The following is a 21575-nucleotide window of genomic DNA, read 5'->3' on the forward strand; positions in this document are numbered from 1 at the left end:
TTAATTGTCCCTGTTCTCTTCCTTGCCCTTCTCCTCCTCCTTTTACCATAGTTTGCTTCGGGGATTACATGGAAACGAAGCGTTTTAATAATGATGTGGCTTCCAGGAGTGATGCCCTGGCAATGGTCATGTGTCTTCTCCTAGGCACCATGGGACAAGGCGTTCAGCAGCCCGCCGAGCTGACAGCTATGGAAGGAGCTTCTGTCCAGGTCAACTGCACGTACCAGACACCTGGGTTCAATGGGCTGTTCTGGTACCAACAGCGTGATGGAGGAGCACCCGTATTTCTCTCTTACAACGTTCTGGATGGTTTGGACACGAAAGGTCGTTTTCCCTCATTCCTTAGTCGCTCTGATACTTACAGCTACCTCCTTCTGAGGGAGCTCCAGCATACAGACTCTGCCTCCTACCTCTGTGCTGTGATAGACACATCGACTCTGAGGCCCCTGCAGCTGCACCAAAATTCAAAAGGCAGCCGTGGCAGTGGGAAGTTATGCTTCCTAAGCAGGTACCTTCTGTGAGTTAAGACGAAATTTTAGAACCAGACTGCCTGGATTTGCAGTCCATTTTAAGATTTTCCTTCCCTGCTTTGTAATTCTTTTATATTGTCTTCAAATTTTTAATGAAGTTTGTTACATCTTAGAGCCTACTACTATCCGCTAGATTTAAGCAGGGGTGAGGAATATTTGTTCTGGCCCTGCCAAGGCAACATTCAATAAATCTAGGTGTTTATTCATAGCAACATACATTTGGTAGAGAATAAGTAATTATTTCTTTAAAAAAATATATTTTATTGATTTTTTTTTACAGAGAGGAAGGGAGAGAGATAGTTAGAAACATCGATGAGAGAGAAACATCGATTAGCTGCCTCCTGTACATCCCTTACTGGGGATGTGCCCGCAACCAAGACATGCCCTTGACTGGAATTGAACCTGGGACCCTTCAGTCCGAGGGCTGACACTTTATTCACTGAGCCAAACCAGTTTCGGCAAGTAATTATTTTTGTGGCTTTGTCCTTATATGAGACAAAGCTGATCAAAGCTTTGATGGTCAAATTGTAGGTTATTTGGCTATCAAAAGTGAAGATCGCTTAAGTTAAAATAAGGTATAGTCAGTCATATGTTACATAATTTATTGGAATCATAGATTAAGCAAAATTCTCTTTGAGTGAACTTTTGAGTTGGAACTTGGATGGACATGATTGTGTTGTAAAGCAATTTAACGTTATGAATCAAGATCGATAAAATGCCTCTATTTCTTTTACTAGATAATTCCATTTTTGAGCTCTCACTTAAAGAGAGGCAGTTAGAAAAGAGAATTAGGTTTAGAGGCTTTAGACTTTGGTATGTTTATTTTTAAAAAATATATTTTGTATTGATTTTTTTACAGAGAGGAAGGGAGAGGGATAGTTAGAAATATTGATGAGAGAGAAACATCAATCAGCTGCCTCCTGCACACCTCCTATTGGGTTGTGCCCGTAAACAAGGTACATGGCCCTGAGGGCAGCAATAAAGAGGAGAAGGAAAATCAAGGAGATGAGACCCAAGGTCAGCATATTACCTTTCAGTCTGCAGGCTGAAGCTGGCTTATTTATTTATTTAAAAAAATATATTTTATTGATTTTCTTACAAAGAGGAAGGGAGAGAGATAGAGAGCCAGAAACATCGATGAGAGAGAAACATTGACCAGCTGCCTCTTGCACAACCCCCACTGGGGATGTACCTGTAACCAATGTACATGCCCTTGGCTGGAATTGAACCTGGGACCCTTCAGTCCGCAGACCGACGCTCTACCGCTGAGCCAAACTGGTTTCGGTGCGAAGCTGACTTATTTATATTGCAGCATTATTCATTAGGGCACAATATGGGCAACAATCTTAAGTAAGTTATGATCAATGGAATGTTTTTCTTTCATTTTTATTTATTGATTTGAGAGAGAGAGAGAGAGAGAGAGAGAGAGAGAGAGAGAGAGAGAGAGAGAATTCTGTTCCTGTGTTTATATGACCGAGTCCTTATTTTCTTGCTGTTTGTGGGTTGAGGGCATCTTCTGCTCCTTAAGGGTACTGCATTCCTTCTCACACAATCCCCTACATCTTTAAACCAGCAACAGCACTTCTCATGTTTGGAATCTTTGGACTTCATCTTCTGCCTTCTTCCTCTGCCACCAGACAGAGCAAATTCATGTACTTTTTAAGGCTCATGTGATTGAGGCCTACTTAGATATCTTCCTTTTTATTTTATTTCATTTTTTAAATCTATTTTTAATTGATTTTAGAGAGGAAGGGAGAGGGAGAGGGAGAGGTAGATAGAAACATCAATGATGAGAGAGAATCATTGATAGGCTGCCTCCTGCAGACCCCCTACTTGGGATCAAGCCTGCAACCTGGCATTTGCCCTTGGCTGGAATCGAACCTGGAACCTTTCAGTCCTTAGGCAGATGCTCTATCCACTGAACCAAACCAGCTAGGGCGATATCTCCCTTTTTAAAGGTCAGCTGTGTTATGTGACACAACACAATAGAGTGATATTTCATTACATTCAAGGGTCTGGGGATTAAGGCATGGAGTCTTGGACCATTCCTTGAAATTTTACCTACCATACAAGCCAATAAAAGACATTTATAAAGACTATAAAAACTCTGAGTTACCAGAAAAGGGGACAAAGCCCAAATACACATTTATTACTATAAATCATAACATCATGGTTGACTTAAAAACACACACAACAGTTATAAACTTTTATTACAAATTAAAAATGAGGTTTTTAAAAATCTCAACTTGACCAGATATGAAACAATTGAAAACCTTTAAAGGTGTATTGAGAAACATCAGTTAAAGAAAACAACTCACTATTTGTCTTTACCCTAACAGATGTGGATAATGTAAAACCCCCCAAACTGACTGGATAATGCAGATATTTTTACTTATCTGGTCAATGGACAAAAAAGCAAGAACGTATGGTCTTTAGCTCCAATCTTTTGTTCATTTCCTATTGCTGGAATTGTATATTCATTTCTTCTTTTTGGACAACTGAACTGGATGATGGTAAAGGCAGTAAGCTGACCTTTACTTAGGCTGGGCCCTGCTCAGCCTCAGAAAAACAAATTCTCAGCTAGTGAATCAGCTGCTTTTGTCTCTTTGCCATGCTGTGTTTTAGGTTTTTCTGGGCATCTGTAGAAGTAATTCAAGTTGAGGTGGTACTGATACTGGGTTGGATGCTGACTTCTCCTCTTCATTGCTGTCCTCAGTGCTGTCTTTGGTGAGGAGGGTCCCTGAGGAATCATGATCTATGACCCCTATACATATTCTGTCTCACTGGCCTACCTTGTTCTCCTGCATCCTGGTTGTCAGCCCCCTCCATCACTTCTTCCTGCACAGGAGAGCTGGGGTAATGTGTTCAGTGCTCAGAGGGTTTTCACAGGTAGTAAAGTGAGAACTGTGGTCTGAGGTAGGCTGACACTATTGGGCCTGGACTTCACAATAATTTTTCCATTTCTCATTTTTTTTTTTTCATATTCTGGTAATTCTAGTAATTGCATGAAGGATCCCTACCATGAGGTTAGCATATAATGGATGCAGTCTACTGTATATTTACTGCCTTCCACTGGGGGAACTCCACCAGGGCATGTCACATTTTCTTCCCCATATCTTTTTCTCCTCAACAACTTCAAACTCTATGATGGTCTCTCCATCTCTCACACTGCAAAGGTGGATACATGTTGTATCATGTATTAGTACTCATTTCTTTTTATTACTAAACTAGTGGCCTGGTGCACAAATTTGTGCACATTGAAAGGACATTAATTAGAAGAGATATTTTAATATCGCTATTTGCCATTTCTCTGTAATGGAAGTGTCAACCAAATTCACAATCAACAATGACAGATCGAAACACATGTGTGTGATTGGTGCCAGTGAGAGCTTTATATGTATCACACATGCACGAGTCAACATTTATTTTTAAATTGCCAGTGCGCGTCATATGTACTGCCAGTCAGTTGGATGATCAGACATACATACAGTTGGTCACTTAGCCTTTTACATATATAGTTATACCACATTTTGTTTAACCATTTGCCAATTAATAGACATTTTGATTATTTATACTTTTTGGCTATTATGAATAATGCTGCAATAAATATTTGTGTACAAATTTTTATGTGGACAAGTTTTCAATTCTCTTGGGTATATGAGTGAATTTGCTGGGTTATGATAACTCTGTATTTAACTGTTACGCCCAGACTTCGTGATCCCCAAGTACCACCAGGGAGCCAAGTCCGATGTAATAAACAAAAGAGCCTTTTCCATGCTAGCATGGGCTCTGTCCCACTCATGCCGGCAGCATGGCGGAAGAGAGGGAATTTCGCCCAGTCCAGGGGTTTTACTCAGGTCGGTGGTGATGTCACTGCCTCGGCTAACCCTGATTGGTTGGGTGAGGGGTAGGGTCCAGTTACAGAATGGAGGATAACTCCACCCTGCCCCACAGTGGAGTCAGGAGCCCATCCTCGCCCTGCCCTGCCCTGCCCTCTCATAATATTCCGAGGAGTGGCCAAATTATATCTAAAATTGTCTGCACCATTTTACATTCCTGCTAGTAATATTTGAAGATTCTAATTTTTCCATACCCTTTTGACACTTGTAATGGTCTGTTTTTCCCCCCAATTATAACCATTATAGCGAATGTGCAGTGGTACCTCATTGTGGTTTTGATTTTCATTTCCTTGAAGGCTAATTATGTTGAAAATATGTTCATGGGTTTATTGACCATTTGTATATCTTCTTTGGAGAAATGTCTATTTAAATTTTATACCAAAGAACTTATATACTTACATGCATAGCCTGTGGACCTGGGCAATAAGGTGGTGAAGACCTGAGGGGGGCGGGTGTCTTGGTAGAGTCCAGGGGTGGGGGGGAGGGAGACATCTGTAATACTATCAGCAATAAAAAATAAAAAATGTATTAAAAAAACAAATTACTGCCCTGACTGGTTTGGCTCAGTAGATAGAGCATCAGACTGCTGACGTAAAGGTCCCAGGTTCAATTCCAGTTAAGGGCATGTACCTTGGTTGCGGGCACATCCCCAGTAGGAAGTGTGCAGGAGGCAGTTGATTGATGTTTCTCTCTCATCAGTGTTTCTAACTCTCTATCCCTCTCCCTTCCTCTCTGTAAAAAACCAATAAAATATATTTAAAAAACAAAAAACAGAAAACAAATTACTTGCTCATTTTTTAAGTTAGGTTGTCTTTTTATTGTTGAGTTATGAGAGTTCTTCATATACTCTGAATACAAGTTACACTATTTATATTTAATGTAATTATTGATGGGGTTTGGTTTAAATTCACCATTTTGCTATTTGTTTCTTATCTTCATTTTTCTATGCTCTTTTTTGAATTTGGATTGAGTTTTAAAAAATATTTCATTTTATCTCTACTATTACCTTATTAGCTATACCACATTGTTTTAACTTAGCTATTTCTTTAGCATTTACAATACACTAGAGGTCTGGTGCATGAAGTTCATGCACTGGGGAGGGTGTCTCTCAGCCCAGCCTGCACCCTCTCTAATCTGGGACCCTTTGGGGGGTGTCAGACTACAAGTTTAGGTTCAATCCCAGTGCACAAATTTTATCGGGCCCAAACCTGCAGTTGGACATCCCTCTCACAATCTGGGACCGCTGACTCCTAACCACTCACCTGCCTGCCTGATTGCCCCCTAACTGCTCCCTTGCTGGCCTGATTGACACCTAACTGCTCCTCTGCCAGCCTGATTGCTCCCAAATACTCTCCCCTGCTGTCCTGATCACTCCAAGGCTTTTATTAGTATAGATATGACCCTTCACAGAAAATTTCACGAACCCTGCTTTACAATAAGGGCTTGACAATTGAATCATTGAGACCAGACACCAAGATTTCCTTTCTTTGAATAGTAAAGGGAATAATTATCTTGTCTTTAAGGTGCCCTGAAAAGATAATGACTTAGAAAAGTATAAACGCACCAAATAAGACAACTGTCTTTTTCATGTACTGAAAAGACAAGACAGTGGTAAAATGAAAAACCCTATTTTTATTTTCCTCCTTCCTTCCTTTACAGCCTGTATTTAAACTCTGAAATTTATAAAAATTTCACTCCAATTTTCATGTTTTTTTACATTCAATATTATTTTGTATTGGTTTCAGGTTTTATATTAGTTACAGAATAGTGGCTAGACAATCATATACTTTACAAAGTGTTCCCTGACATTTCCAGTACCCACCTGGCATCATACCATCATTATAACACTATTGACTATATTCCCTCTCTAAGTGACAATGGGTTTACAGGTTCCTTCCAGTCTTTCTTTTGTGTTGCTTTTCCTTCCTTTTCTCTCTCACTTCTTCCCTCATTTCCCTTATATAGTATCTCAATTGGCCATCAAAGCTCAGTGAAGGCACTGGGACACACTTAATCCATTTTACAGACCAGGAAACTGAGTTGGCTGTGGAACTTGACTCAGTGCACAGGGAGCCCTCAGAGCCATGCTCTCTGCCCTTCCTAAGGGGCAGCCGCGGGGCAAACAGAACAAACCTTCCAGTCAGGCGTCCGCGCCTCTTTCTAAAGCCCTCTTCATTGCCGATGCTTCTCCACATCCTTTCCTCTCTCCGGTCCCCTGCCCCCATTCTTTACCGTCCCTCCTTCTCCGGAGCAGGTGGTAGGCCTCCCACTCACCAGCAAGGCATGTTCTGTTGTGGGGCAGGGCGGCTCCGGTTTGCTTTTGGGTCCAGGCGGGAGCAGCAGTCACCGCCTCTGAAGTGAGAATGCTGCCTGGGCAAGGCCGGTTAGCACTGGGAGCTCCTCTGAATCACGACAGTCAGTCCGGTACCCTGCAGTGCAGCACCCGTCCACTGAGGTGGTACGGCCCCTCAACCCCTGCCTCAGGGCTGCGGGTCCTTGACCCTCCACCTGGGCCTCCTTCCATGCCCCTTGATCCCTGGCGGGGCCCACCCGCATCTTGGGGCCACTGCAGAACCTCTTTCTCTGCAGGTGAGGCAGATCCCTGCCCTCCTCTCTGCGAAGCTGTGAATTTGTGGCCAGAGGCTCTGTCTGGGTCTCAGCAACCGCATGCCTGTTCCCAGGGCCCCACGGGAGTGGCTAAGCAGGCCTTCCGTGGACCCAGACCCCTCAGGTGGCGTCTGGCACTGCCCACCCCACCTCCCCAGGCCCTGATGGACTGGTACATTGTGGGCGGTGTCTGATGCTACCTGCTGGGCCTCCCCCGCCCCTGATGGACCTGGACCTCAGGAGTGGGCCATGGCACTGCCTGCCCCGCCTGTGTATGCAAATTAACCACTATCTTTGTTGGGTTAATTTGCATACTCATGCTTATTGGCTGTGGGCATAACAGAGGTACGTCAATTTACATGTTTGTCTATTATTAGGTAAGATATCTTTTAAAAAAATACATTTTATTGATTTTTTATAGAGAAGAAGAGAGAGGGATAGAGAGTTAGAAACATCGATGAGAGAGAATCATCCATAAGCTGCCTCCTGCACACCCCCAACAAGGGATGTGCCTGCAACCAAGGTACATGCCCTTGACTGGAATCAAACCCGGGACCTTTCAGTCCACAGGTTGATGCTCTATCCACTGAGCCAAACCAGTTTTGGCAAGATATCTTTAATGTATTAAAATATTATACTATTGCCTATCTATACTAATGAAGGGTATTATGCTAATTAGACCAGACGTCTCCCAGACAGAACCAGGAACTTGGCCATACTGCAAACTACTCTATGCCCCTCACCCAAGCTGTCCCCACCTCCCAAGGGTCTGGAACCCCCTTCAGAGCAGACCAGCTGGCCCTAACCCATGCTCCAGGCCTCTATCTATACTAATAAAAGGGTAATATGCTAATTAGACCGATGTCCTTCTGGACAAAGCCATGGTGGTGGGGTTGAGACAGAGGTGGTTAGGGGTAATCAGGCTGGCAGGGGAGGGAAGTTAGGGGGATCAGGCCAGTAGGCTGGCTAGCAGTTAGGAATCAGTGGTCCTGGATTAGGAGAATGGGTCCTGGATTGGAGAGGGTGCAGGCTGGGCTAAGGGACCCCTGCCCCCCATGCATGAATTTTGTGCACAGGGCCTCTAGTATAAGATAAGAATCTTTCAAACTACTATTTTCCTTTTCCAAACCTTTTTGTTATTATTTCCATATATTTTATTCCTGCATGTTATAAATTCCGCAATGTATTATTACTGTTATTATTTTGCTTTAAGTGGTCAAAATTCTTTTAATGAGATTTAAAAATTGACTGGTTACAAATTTCTAGATATTTTTGCGTCATTACTGACATTCATTCTATTAAGTGTGGATTATATAGTTTTTGCTTTTAACTTTTTTTTCAATATATTTTATTGATTCTTTACAGAAAGGAAAGGAGAGGGTTAGAGATTTGCCCGCAACCCAGGGGACATGCCCTTGACCGAATCGAACCTGGGACCTTTCAGTCTGCAGGCTGACGCTCTATCCACTGAGCCAAACGGTTTTGGCTGCTTTTAACTTTTATTCAATCAGTAGAAAAGACAAATAAGGTGTTGAGTCAGATACTTCTGGAAGTTAAGTTAGTTCTAGGCTATATATTGGATATTTTTGGGGTCCATGGGTTGGAACCAATTTACTTAGTAGTCATGGGTGAGGAGGTTTCACTTGCCATTGGCCTTTGATTCCCTGGTGTGTATTGCAGTGGTTAGTTCAGAGGCTAACCATAACTGATATGACGCTAATTGCCAAAGTTTGGAACTCTTCCATATTTAGAAGCTGCTGGTTTTATCGCCCAGGTATTAAATTGCCAAATGAATGAGATGAATTACCAGAAATTAATTGAAATGGAAAACTTTTAATAATACTCCTGAGTATTGATTGATGGCAAGTTCAGTTATAGTTATTCAGTGATCACTTCAAAAATCCTACCTCAGATAAATAAAAATCCCAAAGCTTTCATGCTTGAAATCCACCATGTGCAGAATTTTGTGCTTTGTATTTCACAGCCTAAGCTTCTGTTACACAGGATAAGAGAAGAAATGAATCATTAGAAGATGCACAGGAGATTATGGTAAGTGCTTGATGTTAGTGGAAAACCTATTTTCAACAAGTAAGTGAAGTCCATAAATGTTACTGAGTATATATCGAAGAATATTGCTTTGGCCTTTAAAAGAGACCTAGACTTTAATAGAGTTACTAGTTTTATTGAGTTGATTGGATTAAAGTGACTTTTTTTCTAACCTCTTGCTGCCTCACCTTTATAAGGTGATAATAATTATTGTAAATTATTTAAGGTGGATGTTGAGGGAGGAAGAGAAGAGATAATGAGATTTTCAAAGGAACTTTATTCCTTGAGAGTGATAAATATACCTAACCTTTCCTAACCCTAAACCATACCCCTCTTTACCAGTAATACTATTGCAAAAAAGGTAATTGTATTAGTCAGGGTTCTCCAGAGAAACATAACTAATAGGATCAACCTATCTATCATCTAACTCTATTTATCTATCTATCTATCTATCTATCTATATTTATATATCTATCTCTATCATCTCTCTATCTATCTTTCTATCTATCACCTATATATCAACAAATTACATTTATATGGAAAGAAAAAGATTGTGAGGTCTGGTTAATCTGAAGTTTGCAGGCCCGACAGCAGGATGAAAATCTGGCAGGAGTCAGTCGTATAGTCTTGAGTTGGAAGACAGTCTGTAGGCAGAATTATTTCTTCTGGGGACCTCAGTCTTTTAAGGCCCTCTACTGATTGTATTAGGCTTATACACAATATGGAGGGTTAATCTGGTTTACTCTAAGTCTACTGATTTAAATGTTAATTACATTTGAAAAACACCTTCATAATAACATCTAAACTGGTATTTGGCAACATAACTGGGTGCCATGGCCTAGCCAAGTTGACAGATAAAATAAACCATCACAATAATTAAAGGAATAAAATTATTATTTACTTTCCAAATAATGAAAATCAAATAAAATGACTTGCCCAAGAAACAGAATCTAAATTTCTAGATGTATTAGCTCACAAAATAGATCTTTATTCAATACTGTTTATTATTTCAGCAATAGAATCAAATACTAACTTGTTCTGACTTGACACAATTGCTTAAAAACCTTTATATTTTCTTTTCTCCCCAGCTTTAATGAGGTCATGATTTTATATATAGAGTGACATGATTACCACAATCAAAACACTCCGATATTTTCTTGATAAAAAATTTTAATTTTAAAGTTAATTTCAAATAATATCCCTTAAAATAGTCATTTGTTTATTAAAAATAATTACTTTTATTCTATAGTAAATGTTTGTTGGAACCAGTGTAAATATAATTCTATAATGCCATAGTAGTTACTCATTAAAGTGCAAATGGCAAGTGGGCTTATTTCTTCCTCACTTGGCCAGAGGAAGACAAAGCTATTGAAAAAGACAAATGCAAAATTAACAGAAAATGAAAAGGTTTAAAAAAAAAATCCAGGGGCCCACATTGAAAGGGAGGAACTATTTAAACAGAAAACAAGTTACTAATGTCCAAATCAGAGTGTTTTTATTTGGTATTTAAAAAATATTTTTGTATTCTGTTTTATTTCATAAGGAATTATGAAATAAGTGGATTAAAGATTATTATAACAATCAGCCAAATCACCCCTGCTTAATTGGAGAGAATTGGTAATCTTTGCCACCTCTTTTTTTTAAAAAAAATATTTTTTAAATTGATTTTTCACAGAGAGGAAGAGAGAGGGATAGAGAGTTAGAAACATCAATGAGAAAGAATCATCGATCAGCTGCCTCCTGCACACCCCCCACCGGGGATGTGCGTGCAATCAAGGTACATGCCCTTGACCGGAATCAAACCCGGGACTCTTCAGTCCACAGGCCGATGCTCTATCCACTGAGCAAAACCGGTTTCGGCAGCTTTGCCACCTCTTTACCTGCCGTGCTTATTGTGGGTATGCACATATGCACATGGTGCTGAGCAACACCCCATCTCAATCACTTGTCTGATATGTTGCATAAGTGTGTGGTGTTTAGCAGTTCAATAGGTTTTCACTTATGAGAATTCTTTTAACTTCCTTCTATCTCAGGGCTCAATGCATTTTCTCATTGTGTTGTTTTCTATGAGGGCACCTACACACACACCACAAATACACACATTCTTCAAGGTTTCTCAAAATGCCTGGCATTATGACTTGTCATCTTTTAGGTTTTGCCATGGCACCTGTTTTTTTAAATTTAGTTATAAAAAAAATAATAGAATTGTGAAGTTTGGGGGTTGGGAGGGATTGAGGCCATAAAACATCTCAGATCCTCAACTACACGACATTTAAAAAAATGTATTTTATTGATTTTTTTTTTACAGAGAGGAAGGGAGAGGGATAGAGAGCTAGAAACATCGATGAGAGAGAAACATCAAACAGCTGCCTCCTGCACCCCCCCCCACCGGGGATGTGCCCACAACCAAGGTTCATGCCCTTGACCGGAATCAAACCTGGAACCCTTCAGTCCAGAGACTGATGCTCTATTCACTGAGCCAATCTGGTTTCGGGTACCTGACATTTTATTAGAGAGATAAATGCTTAAGAGCTTCAATCTTTAATGATAATTTTCTGAACCACTAATGAAGCCAGAGATCCTTCCTATTCCCTGGCTTTTCTCTTAAGCTTTCAATAGAAAACCTAGACTGTGCTACACCTCATTACGGAGAAGAGCTGCATCTAGCTCCCATTTCAAAGCTCAGAAAACTGAGGCTTGGGGAGGTGAAACTGAAGGTCACAGTGACTTGAATTCATTGAATGTGCTCTTATGAGGAGCCTCTGTCTCTCCTTTCTTTGTGAAAGCAAAGCAGTTCTTGGTTCTCTGCTGCTGATGCATTGCTGACTAGCAGTTTATAGGAAAAATATTCCCCATCTTCAGTATATTGCTTTATAGGAAATACAACCATATTATAAACTTTCAGACATGGATGAGTAAAATTGTACTCATGATCCCATGAAGTTGGCATTTTAGTTTTCTTTTTGTTTTTCTCCTCCTACAAATGCTTTTTTTTTCTTTTTTTTCTTTTTTAAATCCTCACTCGAGGATATTTTTCCATTGATTTTAGAGAGAGGGGAAGACAGAGAGAAACATCAATATGAAAGAAACACATCAGTTGGTTACCGCCTGTACAAGTTCTGACCAGGGCTCAGGCCAGGGAGGAGCCTGCAATTGAGATATGTGCCTTGACCGGAATCAAACCCAGGACCCTTGGGTCCACAGGCCGACACTCTGTTCACTGAGCCAAACCGGCTACATATGCTTTTTAATACTTTGTTTTTAAACAAAGTAACCTATGCTTATTATACCAATTTAAACAACACAGAGATTAATATAAACATTAATAAAATCCTACTATCCCTTTCAATTCTTTCTTTCACAGGTAACCAATGTTACAATAAATGTGTATTCTTCAACACCTATCTTTTATCCTTTTAGGAATAAATACTACATGCAAACATAAGTCATCAATATGTATATATATTTGAGTATGTATAAATATATTTAAGCATACATGCATATATATATGTGCATATCTACACATAAAAATCTCTCTTCTTTTTTTTCTATGTGTCTTTGTTTGTTTGTTCCTTCTTTCTTCCCCACCTTTCTCTCTCTCTCTCTCTTCCTCCCTTTCTACCTTCCTGGTTCACAGCATATTTATAGTATTTTTTTTTTCACCAAAAAGTTAATAATCCTTGAAGTTAATAGTATGCAATCTTGGCTGTTTGGAATCAACAAAGAGCTTTAAAAGTACTGGTGGGCCTGAATTAATTGTCCGAGATGAGGCCTGGGCAGCAAAATTTATATCCCCCACCCTAGGCATTGTGAATCACTGCTTCCCTATACTTAGACCTGACTCATTCTTATTAGTGACTTTATACTAAAATTTATTTACCTATTCCTCTATTGATATACATTCAGTTTATTTCCAGTACTTTGTTTTGATAAAAATGTTTAAATAAACATATATCCTTAATTACTGATTCCTTTATATCTATGAAATACAAGGTAGGGGAAAAAGTAGGTTTACAGTTGTTTGAATGGAAAATAATTTACAATAATTGTAAATAAATAATACAATAAAAAGAACAATTATTTTATCTCAATTTTTATTCTTCATAATATTTCAATATTTTTTCATATTGAAAATTCTTTATTACTTCCATTCCTAACAGCTGCACACAATTCTATTCAAGTTCCACTATATTTATTCAGCCTTCAAAAACAAATGCCATTGGGATTTTGATGGGGGAAAAAAGCCCCATGACTGCTATATTAAATAATGCTGTAATTAATATTTCTTGTTTTTAGTTTTTATCATAGTTTGGATGCTTAAGAGATTCCTACAAGTGAAATAATTGAATAAAGAATATAAGTATTTTTTATGATTTGTGGTAATTATTTCCTAAACCCTGTTACAGTTTTTGGCCAGCTCATCAGTATAGGAAATTACGGATAATATAATGTTAGTATTTATAAAATAATATGTCCTCAGGGACAAATAATATTGAGAAATTAAAAAAATTATGTTTTAGTCACTTATTAGTTCTACTGTGAAGGAAGGGTTGGATTCTTTTACAGGTTACTTCAGTCAAATAAAAGCATTTTTGCATATCTACTGTGTGCAAGTAACCATCCTAAGGGCTACAAGGGATAAGTCATATGTGGTTATTTCTTTTAAAGAAAATGCCTACTTGTCCAGTCCTTGTGGCTCAGTGGTTGAGCATTGACCTATAATCCAGGAGGCTGTAGTCCCGGTCAGGGCATATGCCTGGGTTGCGGGTTCGTGTAGAAGGCAGCCGAACAATGACTCTCTCTCATTATTGATGTTTCCATCTCTCTCTCTCCCCTCCCTTCCTTTCTAAAATCAATTAAAAAAATATAAAAAAGAAAATGCCAACTTAATGGGGAGCAAAACCAAATATTTTCTTTTCTTTTGCAGTTAAATTCCATATAAAAAATATGAAAAGGAAGAGATAAGATTTGATTGTGTCAGGAAAGTTTCATGAAAGGTATTGGTCTTTGAAAGACTTGAAAAATGAATAATACTTAAATAGTCAGTGATGAGGTGAAGAGAGTACATTTGATTAGAGGGTATGTTTTTTTTGAGCAAAGGAAACAATAAATAGAGACAAAGATTTTGAAAGTAAGTAGGTGGAGGTAGCATGGCTGAAGCATAGTAACTTGCTTGGCTGGAGAAAAGAATGCATAGGGGGAAAGAAGGGATGCCATCATGGGAAAATTAATGTGCAGCAGACTGTTGCAGGCTTTGAAGGTACATTTAACTTGATAGGAAGAGTGAAACAATGAATAATTTTATCTGGCAGTTGTGTTTTTAATATTAATTTGGTGGTATCTGCGGATTAGACTAAATGAACAGAACTAGCTAACTAGTGGCTAGGGCTTTTGGACAACTTATTTATTCTTGTAAAGCTCACTTATCTCATCCACAAGACAGGACAGTCATGCCTATGCCAGGGTGTGGTTGTGATTAAATAGAATGGTGGATATAAAGTGTCTGGAATGGCTCCTGATACATGGTGGGTATATTGTAACAATTATTATTAAATTGGTCTCAATTATAAATGCTCTAAAAAGAAATAAGCAATTCAGATAGGAATGCAGAATCACTTCAGTTAGTTCCACTCCTATAACAGTGAAGCTAAATTAGATTTTATTCTACCTTCTTCCCACCAAGGTCCCTTGGAAACCTCAGTGGATGGATGCACTAAACCAAACAAGAGTGACTGAATTTGTCTTCTTGGGACTTACTGATGACTGGGTACTGAAGGTATTCTTTTTCATGGCATTCTCAGCCATCTATGTGCTAACTCTTTGGGGGAACATTCTCATCATGGTCACCATAATCTTTACTGAACATCTCCGTAACCCTATGTATTTCTTCCTGAGCAACCTGTCGTTTATTGACGTCTGCCACTCATCTGTCACTGTGCCCAAGATGCTGGAGGGTTTCCTTTTAAAGAGAAAGACCATTTCCTTTGACAACTGCATCGCACAGCTCTTCTTCCTCCATCTGTTTGCCTGTGCTGAGATCTTTCTGCTGACCATTATGGCCTATGATCGTTACATAGCCATCTGCAGGCCATTACACTACACCAATGTGATGAATATGAGGGTCTGCATACAGCTTGTCATTGCTCTCTGGTTGGGGGGTACTGTTCACTCTCTGGTGCAGACCTTCTTAACCATCCGTCTGCCTTACTGTGGCCCCAACATTATTGACAGCTACTTCTGTGATGTGCCTCCTGTCATCAAGCTGGCCTGTGCAGACACATATCTCACAGGAGTGCTGATGGTGTCCAACAGTGGAATCATCTCCCTCACCTGTTTCCTGGCTTTGGTCACCTCCTACACAGTCATCTTGGTTTCTCTTAGAAAACAGTCAGCTGAAGGGCGCTGGAAAGCCCTGTCTACCTGCTCAGCTCACTTCATGGTGGTTGCCCTCTTCTTTGGACCATGCATCTTCATCTATACTCGGCCTGATACCAGCTTCTCCCTTGACAAGGTGGTATCTGTCTTTTACACGGTGATCACCCCTTTGCTGAATCCCCTCATTTACAGTTTGAGGAATGAGGAAGTAAAAAGTGCCATCAAGCATCTCAGACACAGACAAGTTTTTTTCGTGAAATCGTGTACATGATGGTCTTGGGATTGCACATGTAACTATGGCCAAATCTTCAATGAGAGAACAAAAAATAAACAAGATCATTAGGTGAAATGGCATGCAGCAGTTCAGATTTGTGCATGAAAGAGAGGGAATTGTTAACTATTACTCAAATAAAGAAAAAGATCATGGTGGAACATGTAAGGAAAAAGAACGTGGAAAAGATTAGAGAAGGTTTCTGATTTCACCAGTAAAAGAACATAATTTGGGCACAGACTCATTTTTAGGAACAGGTTATAGTTGAGAGTGAACTTACTTTCGTGATTTGTACTGTTCTGTGGGTTACTGGCTCTGGGAAGCCATATACCACACTGTGTTTTATACATTTCACTGGTTTCAATCTTGCTCTCAAATGCAGGGTGTTCCAAAAAATGTATACTCATGTTAATAGCTGATAGCTCAAATTTATTGAAAATGAAATTTATTTTTACCAAACACTGCTTTTATAATTATTCAAAGTGTGTGTATATATATTTTTGGGCACCCTATTTATTTTCAGTGTGTTTAAGCCTTTACTTATTTACATTGAATTAAATTTTGCTACTTTTAAAGGTGATTCTCTACCAAACTTATGGACCTTCGTCGTAGAGAACATTTTGTAACTTGACCACAAAAGCAAGGGAAATAAAGGCAAAAACAAATGAATGGGATTAGATAAAACTAAAAAGTTTCTGTACAGCAAAAGAAACTGACAAGAAAACAGAGAGCAGCCAACCAAATGGAACATATTTGCAAACAGTAGCTCTGACAAAGGTTTAATTTCCTAAGTATATAAAGAACTCATAAAACTCCACACCAAACAAACAAACAAACAATCCAATCAAAAAATGGGTAGAGGACCTGAAAATACACTTCTCTCAAGAAAACACAAGAACAGCCAATAGATATGTGAAAAGATGTTCAATCTCACTAGCAATTAGGGAAATGTAAATTAAAACTACAATGAGATACCATCTCACACTTGTTAGTGGCTATTATCAACAAGACAAGTAATCACAAGTGTTGGAGAGGTTGTGGAAAGAAGGGAACCCTCGTGCATTGCTGGTGGGAATGTAGACTGGTATAACCACTTTGGAAGGCAGTCTGGCAATTCCTCAAAAAACTAAGAATAGAGCAACCATATGACCCAGCAATCCCTCTCCTGGGTATATACCCAAAAACATCGAAAACATCCTATATAATAAAGATGTAATATGCAAATGGTTGTTATGCTATGAAACGTAACGACTGACCACTTAGTGACAGGATCACGGATCAGCAGGAGGGTGGGGCATTGAGCTACAAATGGAAGGTGGAGAGCTACAGGAGGGGGCAGGGCAGCAAGCTAAGAGGGGAGGGGGTGGGAGGAGGGGGTGGAGAATTACAGGAGAGTGGAGCAGCAGGTGGAGAGCTACTGGAGGGTGGTAGTGAGCTACTGGTGCACGGATTTGTGTGCAGGGCTACTAGTGTATTCATGAAGATACATATACTCCTATGTTCATTACAGCATTATTCATGATGGTCAAGACATGGAAACAAACAGAATGTCCTGTAATAGAGGACTGGATACAGAAGATGTGGTACATATACAGAATGGAATACTACTCAGCCATAAGAAAGGATGAAATAGTGCCATGTGCAACAACATGGATGGACCTTGACAGCATTATGCTAAGTGAAATAAGTCAGTCAGAAAAAGCTAAGAACTATGATTTCACTCATGTAGAATATAAAACTGAAACTTAGGAACACAAACAGCAGTGTGGTGGTTGCCAGAGGGAAGGGGGTCCTAATATATGGACTCTGGGTCCATATTTGACTTTGGGTGATGGGCACACAGTATAATATACAGGTCTTGCAACATAGAAACCCACACCTGAAACCTATATGGTCACATTAACCAATGTCATCCCAATAAATTAAAAAATAACAACAACCCAGCTCTTAGGGAAAAAAGTGATTTTCTTATTATTTCTAATATTCTTTGTATTTTTATTTTGACAACATCAAGGTGGATATGTTTAAAGTACATATTTTAAATTTAAACATTATCAAGGTAAATTTAGTTACATAAAAGACATCCATTTTAATTGTAAATTTTGACCAATTTTTACAAAGGCACAAATACACCAATGTCACCACCATTCTAATTAAGATATAGCATATTTCCAACATCTCCAAAAGTTTCTTCAGCCTCTTTCCAGCCAATCCCTTTATCCCCAGGTAAGCATCCAAGGATCTGATTTTTATCACTATTCTAGAGTTTCATATAAATTACATCATACGGTATGTACTCTTCTGTTCCTTTACTTTTTGCTTTGCATATTGTTTCTGAGGCCAATCCATGTCTTTATGGTATCAGTAGTTTGTTCCTTTTTGTAGTTGAGTAAACATTCTTCTTTTTTTTTTTTAACTGATTTTTTAACAGAGAGGAAGGGAGAGAAAGAGTTAGAAACATTGATGGGAGAGAAACATTGATCAGTTACCTCTTGCACACCTCCCACTAGGGATGTGCCTACAACCAAGGTACATACCCTTGACTGGAATCGAACCTGGGACCCTTTAGTCCGTAGGCCAATGCCCTATCCACCGAGTCAAACTGGCTAGGGCAACATTATTCTTTTTAAATTAAAGTTGATGTACAATATTATATTAGCTTCAGGTGTATAGCTCTATGGAAGGCAGCTATGCTCACCACTATACCACCAACGCCTTTGTATAGCCCTATGATTAGACATTTACATAACTTATGAAGTGATCACCCCGATAAATCTAGTACCCCAATAACTCTGATACTATGTATCAGATTTAAATGTTATTGACTATACTAGAGGCCTGGTGCATGAAATTCATGCATGGAGTGTGTGTGTGTCCCTCAGCCCAGCCTGTACTCTCTCAAATCTGGAATCCCTCTCATAATTAAGGACTGCTGGCTCCCAACCGCTCACTTGTCTGCCAGCCTGATTGCCCCTAACCTCTTCTGCCCAGCAGCCTGATCACTTCCTAACCATTCCCCTGCCAGCATGATAGATGCCTAAGTGCTCCGCTGCTGGCCCAATTGCCCCTAACTGCCCTCCTCTGCTGGCCCAGTAACCCCTAACTGCCCTCCCTTGCCAGCCCGGTTGCTCCCAACTGCTATCCCCTGCATGCATGGCTGTCCCTAACTGCCCTCTCCTGCAGGCCTGGTCCCCCCTAACTGCCCTCCCCTGCAGGCCTGGTCCCTCCCAACTGCCCTCTCCTGAAGGCCTGGGTCCTCCCCAAATGCCCTTCTTTGCCAGCTCAGTCACCCCTAATTGCCCCCTCTATGCCAACCATCTTGTGGTGGCCATCTTGTGTTCACATGGGGGTGGCCATCTTTGACCACATGGGGGCAACCATCTTGTGTGTTGGAGTGATGGTCAATTTGCATATTACTCTTTTATTAGATGGGATTCCCTATGGTATACTTTACATCCTCATGACTATTCTACCGATTTATACTTCTAAATCCCTTTGCCTTTTTCACCCATCCTCCAACTCCTCTTCTATCTCAAAACCATCAAAATGTTCTCTGTATCTGTGAATCTGTTTCTGTTCCACTTGCTTATTTTGTGTTTTAGATTTCAAATATAAGTTAAATCAACTGGTATTTATCTTTCTGACTTATTTCACATATCATAACATCCTCGAGGTATATCTATGTTGTTGCAGATAGCAAGATTTCATTCTTTTTTAAATGAATCATATTCCATTGTATATATGCACCACTTCTTTTTAAAAAAAATATATTTTATTGATTTTGTACAGAGAGGAAGAGAGAGAGATACAGAGTTAGAAACATCGATGAGAGAGAGTCATCGACCAGCTGCCTCTTGCACACCCCCTACTGGGGATATGCCCGCAACCAAGGTACATGCCCTTGACCGAAATCGAACCCAGGACCTTTCAGTCCCCAAGCCGACACTCTATCCATTGAGCCGAACTGGTTTCAGCACCACTTCTTCTTTATTCATTCATTTATTGATGGAAACTTAGGTTGCTTCCATGTCTTGGCTATTGCAAATAATGTCACAATAAACAAATGGATGTATATGTCTTATCAATTTAGCATTTTGGGTTTCTTTGGATAAATGCCCAGAAGTGTAGTTGCTGGATCCTTCTTTGGATCTTGTTATAGCTTTTGTCTTAAAGTCTATTTGTCTGCTATATGTATTATTACCCCAGCTTTTTGTTATGTTTTATTTCCATCTTCATGATATATTTTTACCCATCCCTTTACGTTCAGTCTGTGTGCATCTTTCCATCTGAAGTGAGTCTTGTAGACAGCATATGTAAGAGTCTTGTTTTGTGATCCATCACTCACCATATGTATTTTGATCGAAACATTTAATGCATCATTTGCATTTAAAGAAATTGTTGCTCAGCTCCAGCCGATTAAACTCAGTGGATAGAGTGTCAGCCCTTGGACTGAAGGATCTCGGGTTCAATTCCAGAAAAGGGTACATACCTCGGTTGCAAGCTTGATTCCTGACCTGAGTCACTGTGCCTTGGGAGGCAAACAATGAATGTGTCTCTCTCACACTGATATTTCTCCCTCTCTGTTTCTCCCCTGCCCTTTCATTATCTCTAAAAATCAATGGAAATATTCTAGCCAGTTTGGCTCAGTGGATAGAGAATCAGCCTGCAGACTGAAGGGCCCTGAGTTCAATTCCAGTTAAGGACACATATCTGGGTTGTAGGCTCCTCCCTGGCCTGGGCCCCTGATCAGGGCTTGGGTTTCTTTTATATCAATATTTCTCTCTGTCTTTCCCTCTCTCTTCCACTCTCTCTAAAAATTACTAGAAAAATATCCTCAGGTGAGGAGTAAAACAAAAAAAAATATGGAAAAATATCTCTGGGTGAGGATTAATAGTAACAACAAAAAAGTAATTCTTGCCTGGCTGGTGTGGCTCAGTGGTTGAGTGTCGACCATGAACCAAAAGATCTCATTTCAATCCCACGTCAGGGCACATGCCTGGGTTGTGGACTCAATCTTCAGTAGAGGGCATGTAAGAGACAGCTGATTGATGTTTTTCTCTCATCAATGTTTCTATATCTTTAACCCTCTCCTTTTTTCTTTCCATTTCTTCCTTCATTGATAGATATGTATTTGTTGCCATTTTATTACACTAGAGGCCTTGTGCACAGATTTGTGCACCGGTGGGGTTCCTCATCCTGGCCTGCACATCTTGCAATCTGGGACCCCTCGGGGGATGTTAGACTGCCTGTGTTGGCCTAGCCTGTGGGGATTGAGCAAAAATAAGCAATCTGACATCCCCCGAAGGATGTAGTAGTGCACAAATGGCAGGAGCTGGGGAGTATCCCGAGCCAGGGCTGAGTGCTGATCTTGCTCATCCTGGCCCCACTGCACCTACCATCACTGGGTAGCACTGCCATGAAGGCAGAAGAGGCTTGTGCCTGGTGTCTGGTGCTGACTCATCAACTGAGCAGCGCTTGTGCTGTGGGAGCTCACTTACCACCAGGGGGCAGCTCCTGCATTGAGAGTCTGCCCCTGCTGGTCAGTTGGCATCATAGCGACCAGTTGACTGGTTGTTTGAGCGTACAGTCATTTGGTCAATTGGTCTTTTATATAAATAGATTATTTATTTATTTTTTCTTCTTTTTAAAGAAGACTTTGTAACATGTCTTGTAATACTGGTTTGGTAGTGATGAACTTCTTTACCTTTATCTTGTTTGGGAAGCTCTTTATCTGTCCTTTGATTAGGAATGATAGCTTTTCTGAGTAGAGTAATCTTGGTTGTAGATCCTTGCTTTCATCACTTTGAACATTTTGTGCCAATCTTTTTTGGCCTGCAAATTTTTCTT

At 39.9% G+C, this 21575-nt stretch overlaps 1 protein-coding gene across 1 annotated transcript; it reads left to right on the forward strand.

Moving 5' to 3' along the window:
* Nucleotides 1–9043: 9043 nt before the first annotated feature.
* On the forward strand, nucleotides 9044–15728 carry LOC311630091 (olfactory receptor 4E2; the record flags this gene model as incomplete). The annotated part of the gene is made up of 2 exons (XM_084898863.1): nucleotides 9044–9085; nucleotides 14766–15728. Exons 1-2 carry the CDS (start codon nucleotides 9083–9085, stop codon nucleotides 15726–15728), a joined length of 966 nt encoding a protein of 321 aa, XP_084754989.1. The 5' UTR covers nucleotides 9044–9082.
* Nucleotides 15729–21575: the final 5847 nt, after the last annotated feature.

Source organism: Pipistrellus hanaki (genome assembly GCF_964339955.1).
Source record: "Pipistrellus hanaki genome assembly, chromosome: 1".
NCBI lineage: Eukaryota > Metazoa > Chordata > Mammalia > Chiroptera > Vespertilionidae > Pipistrellus > Pipistrellus hanaki.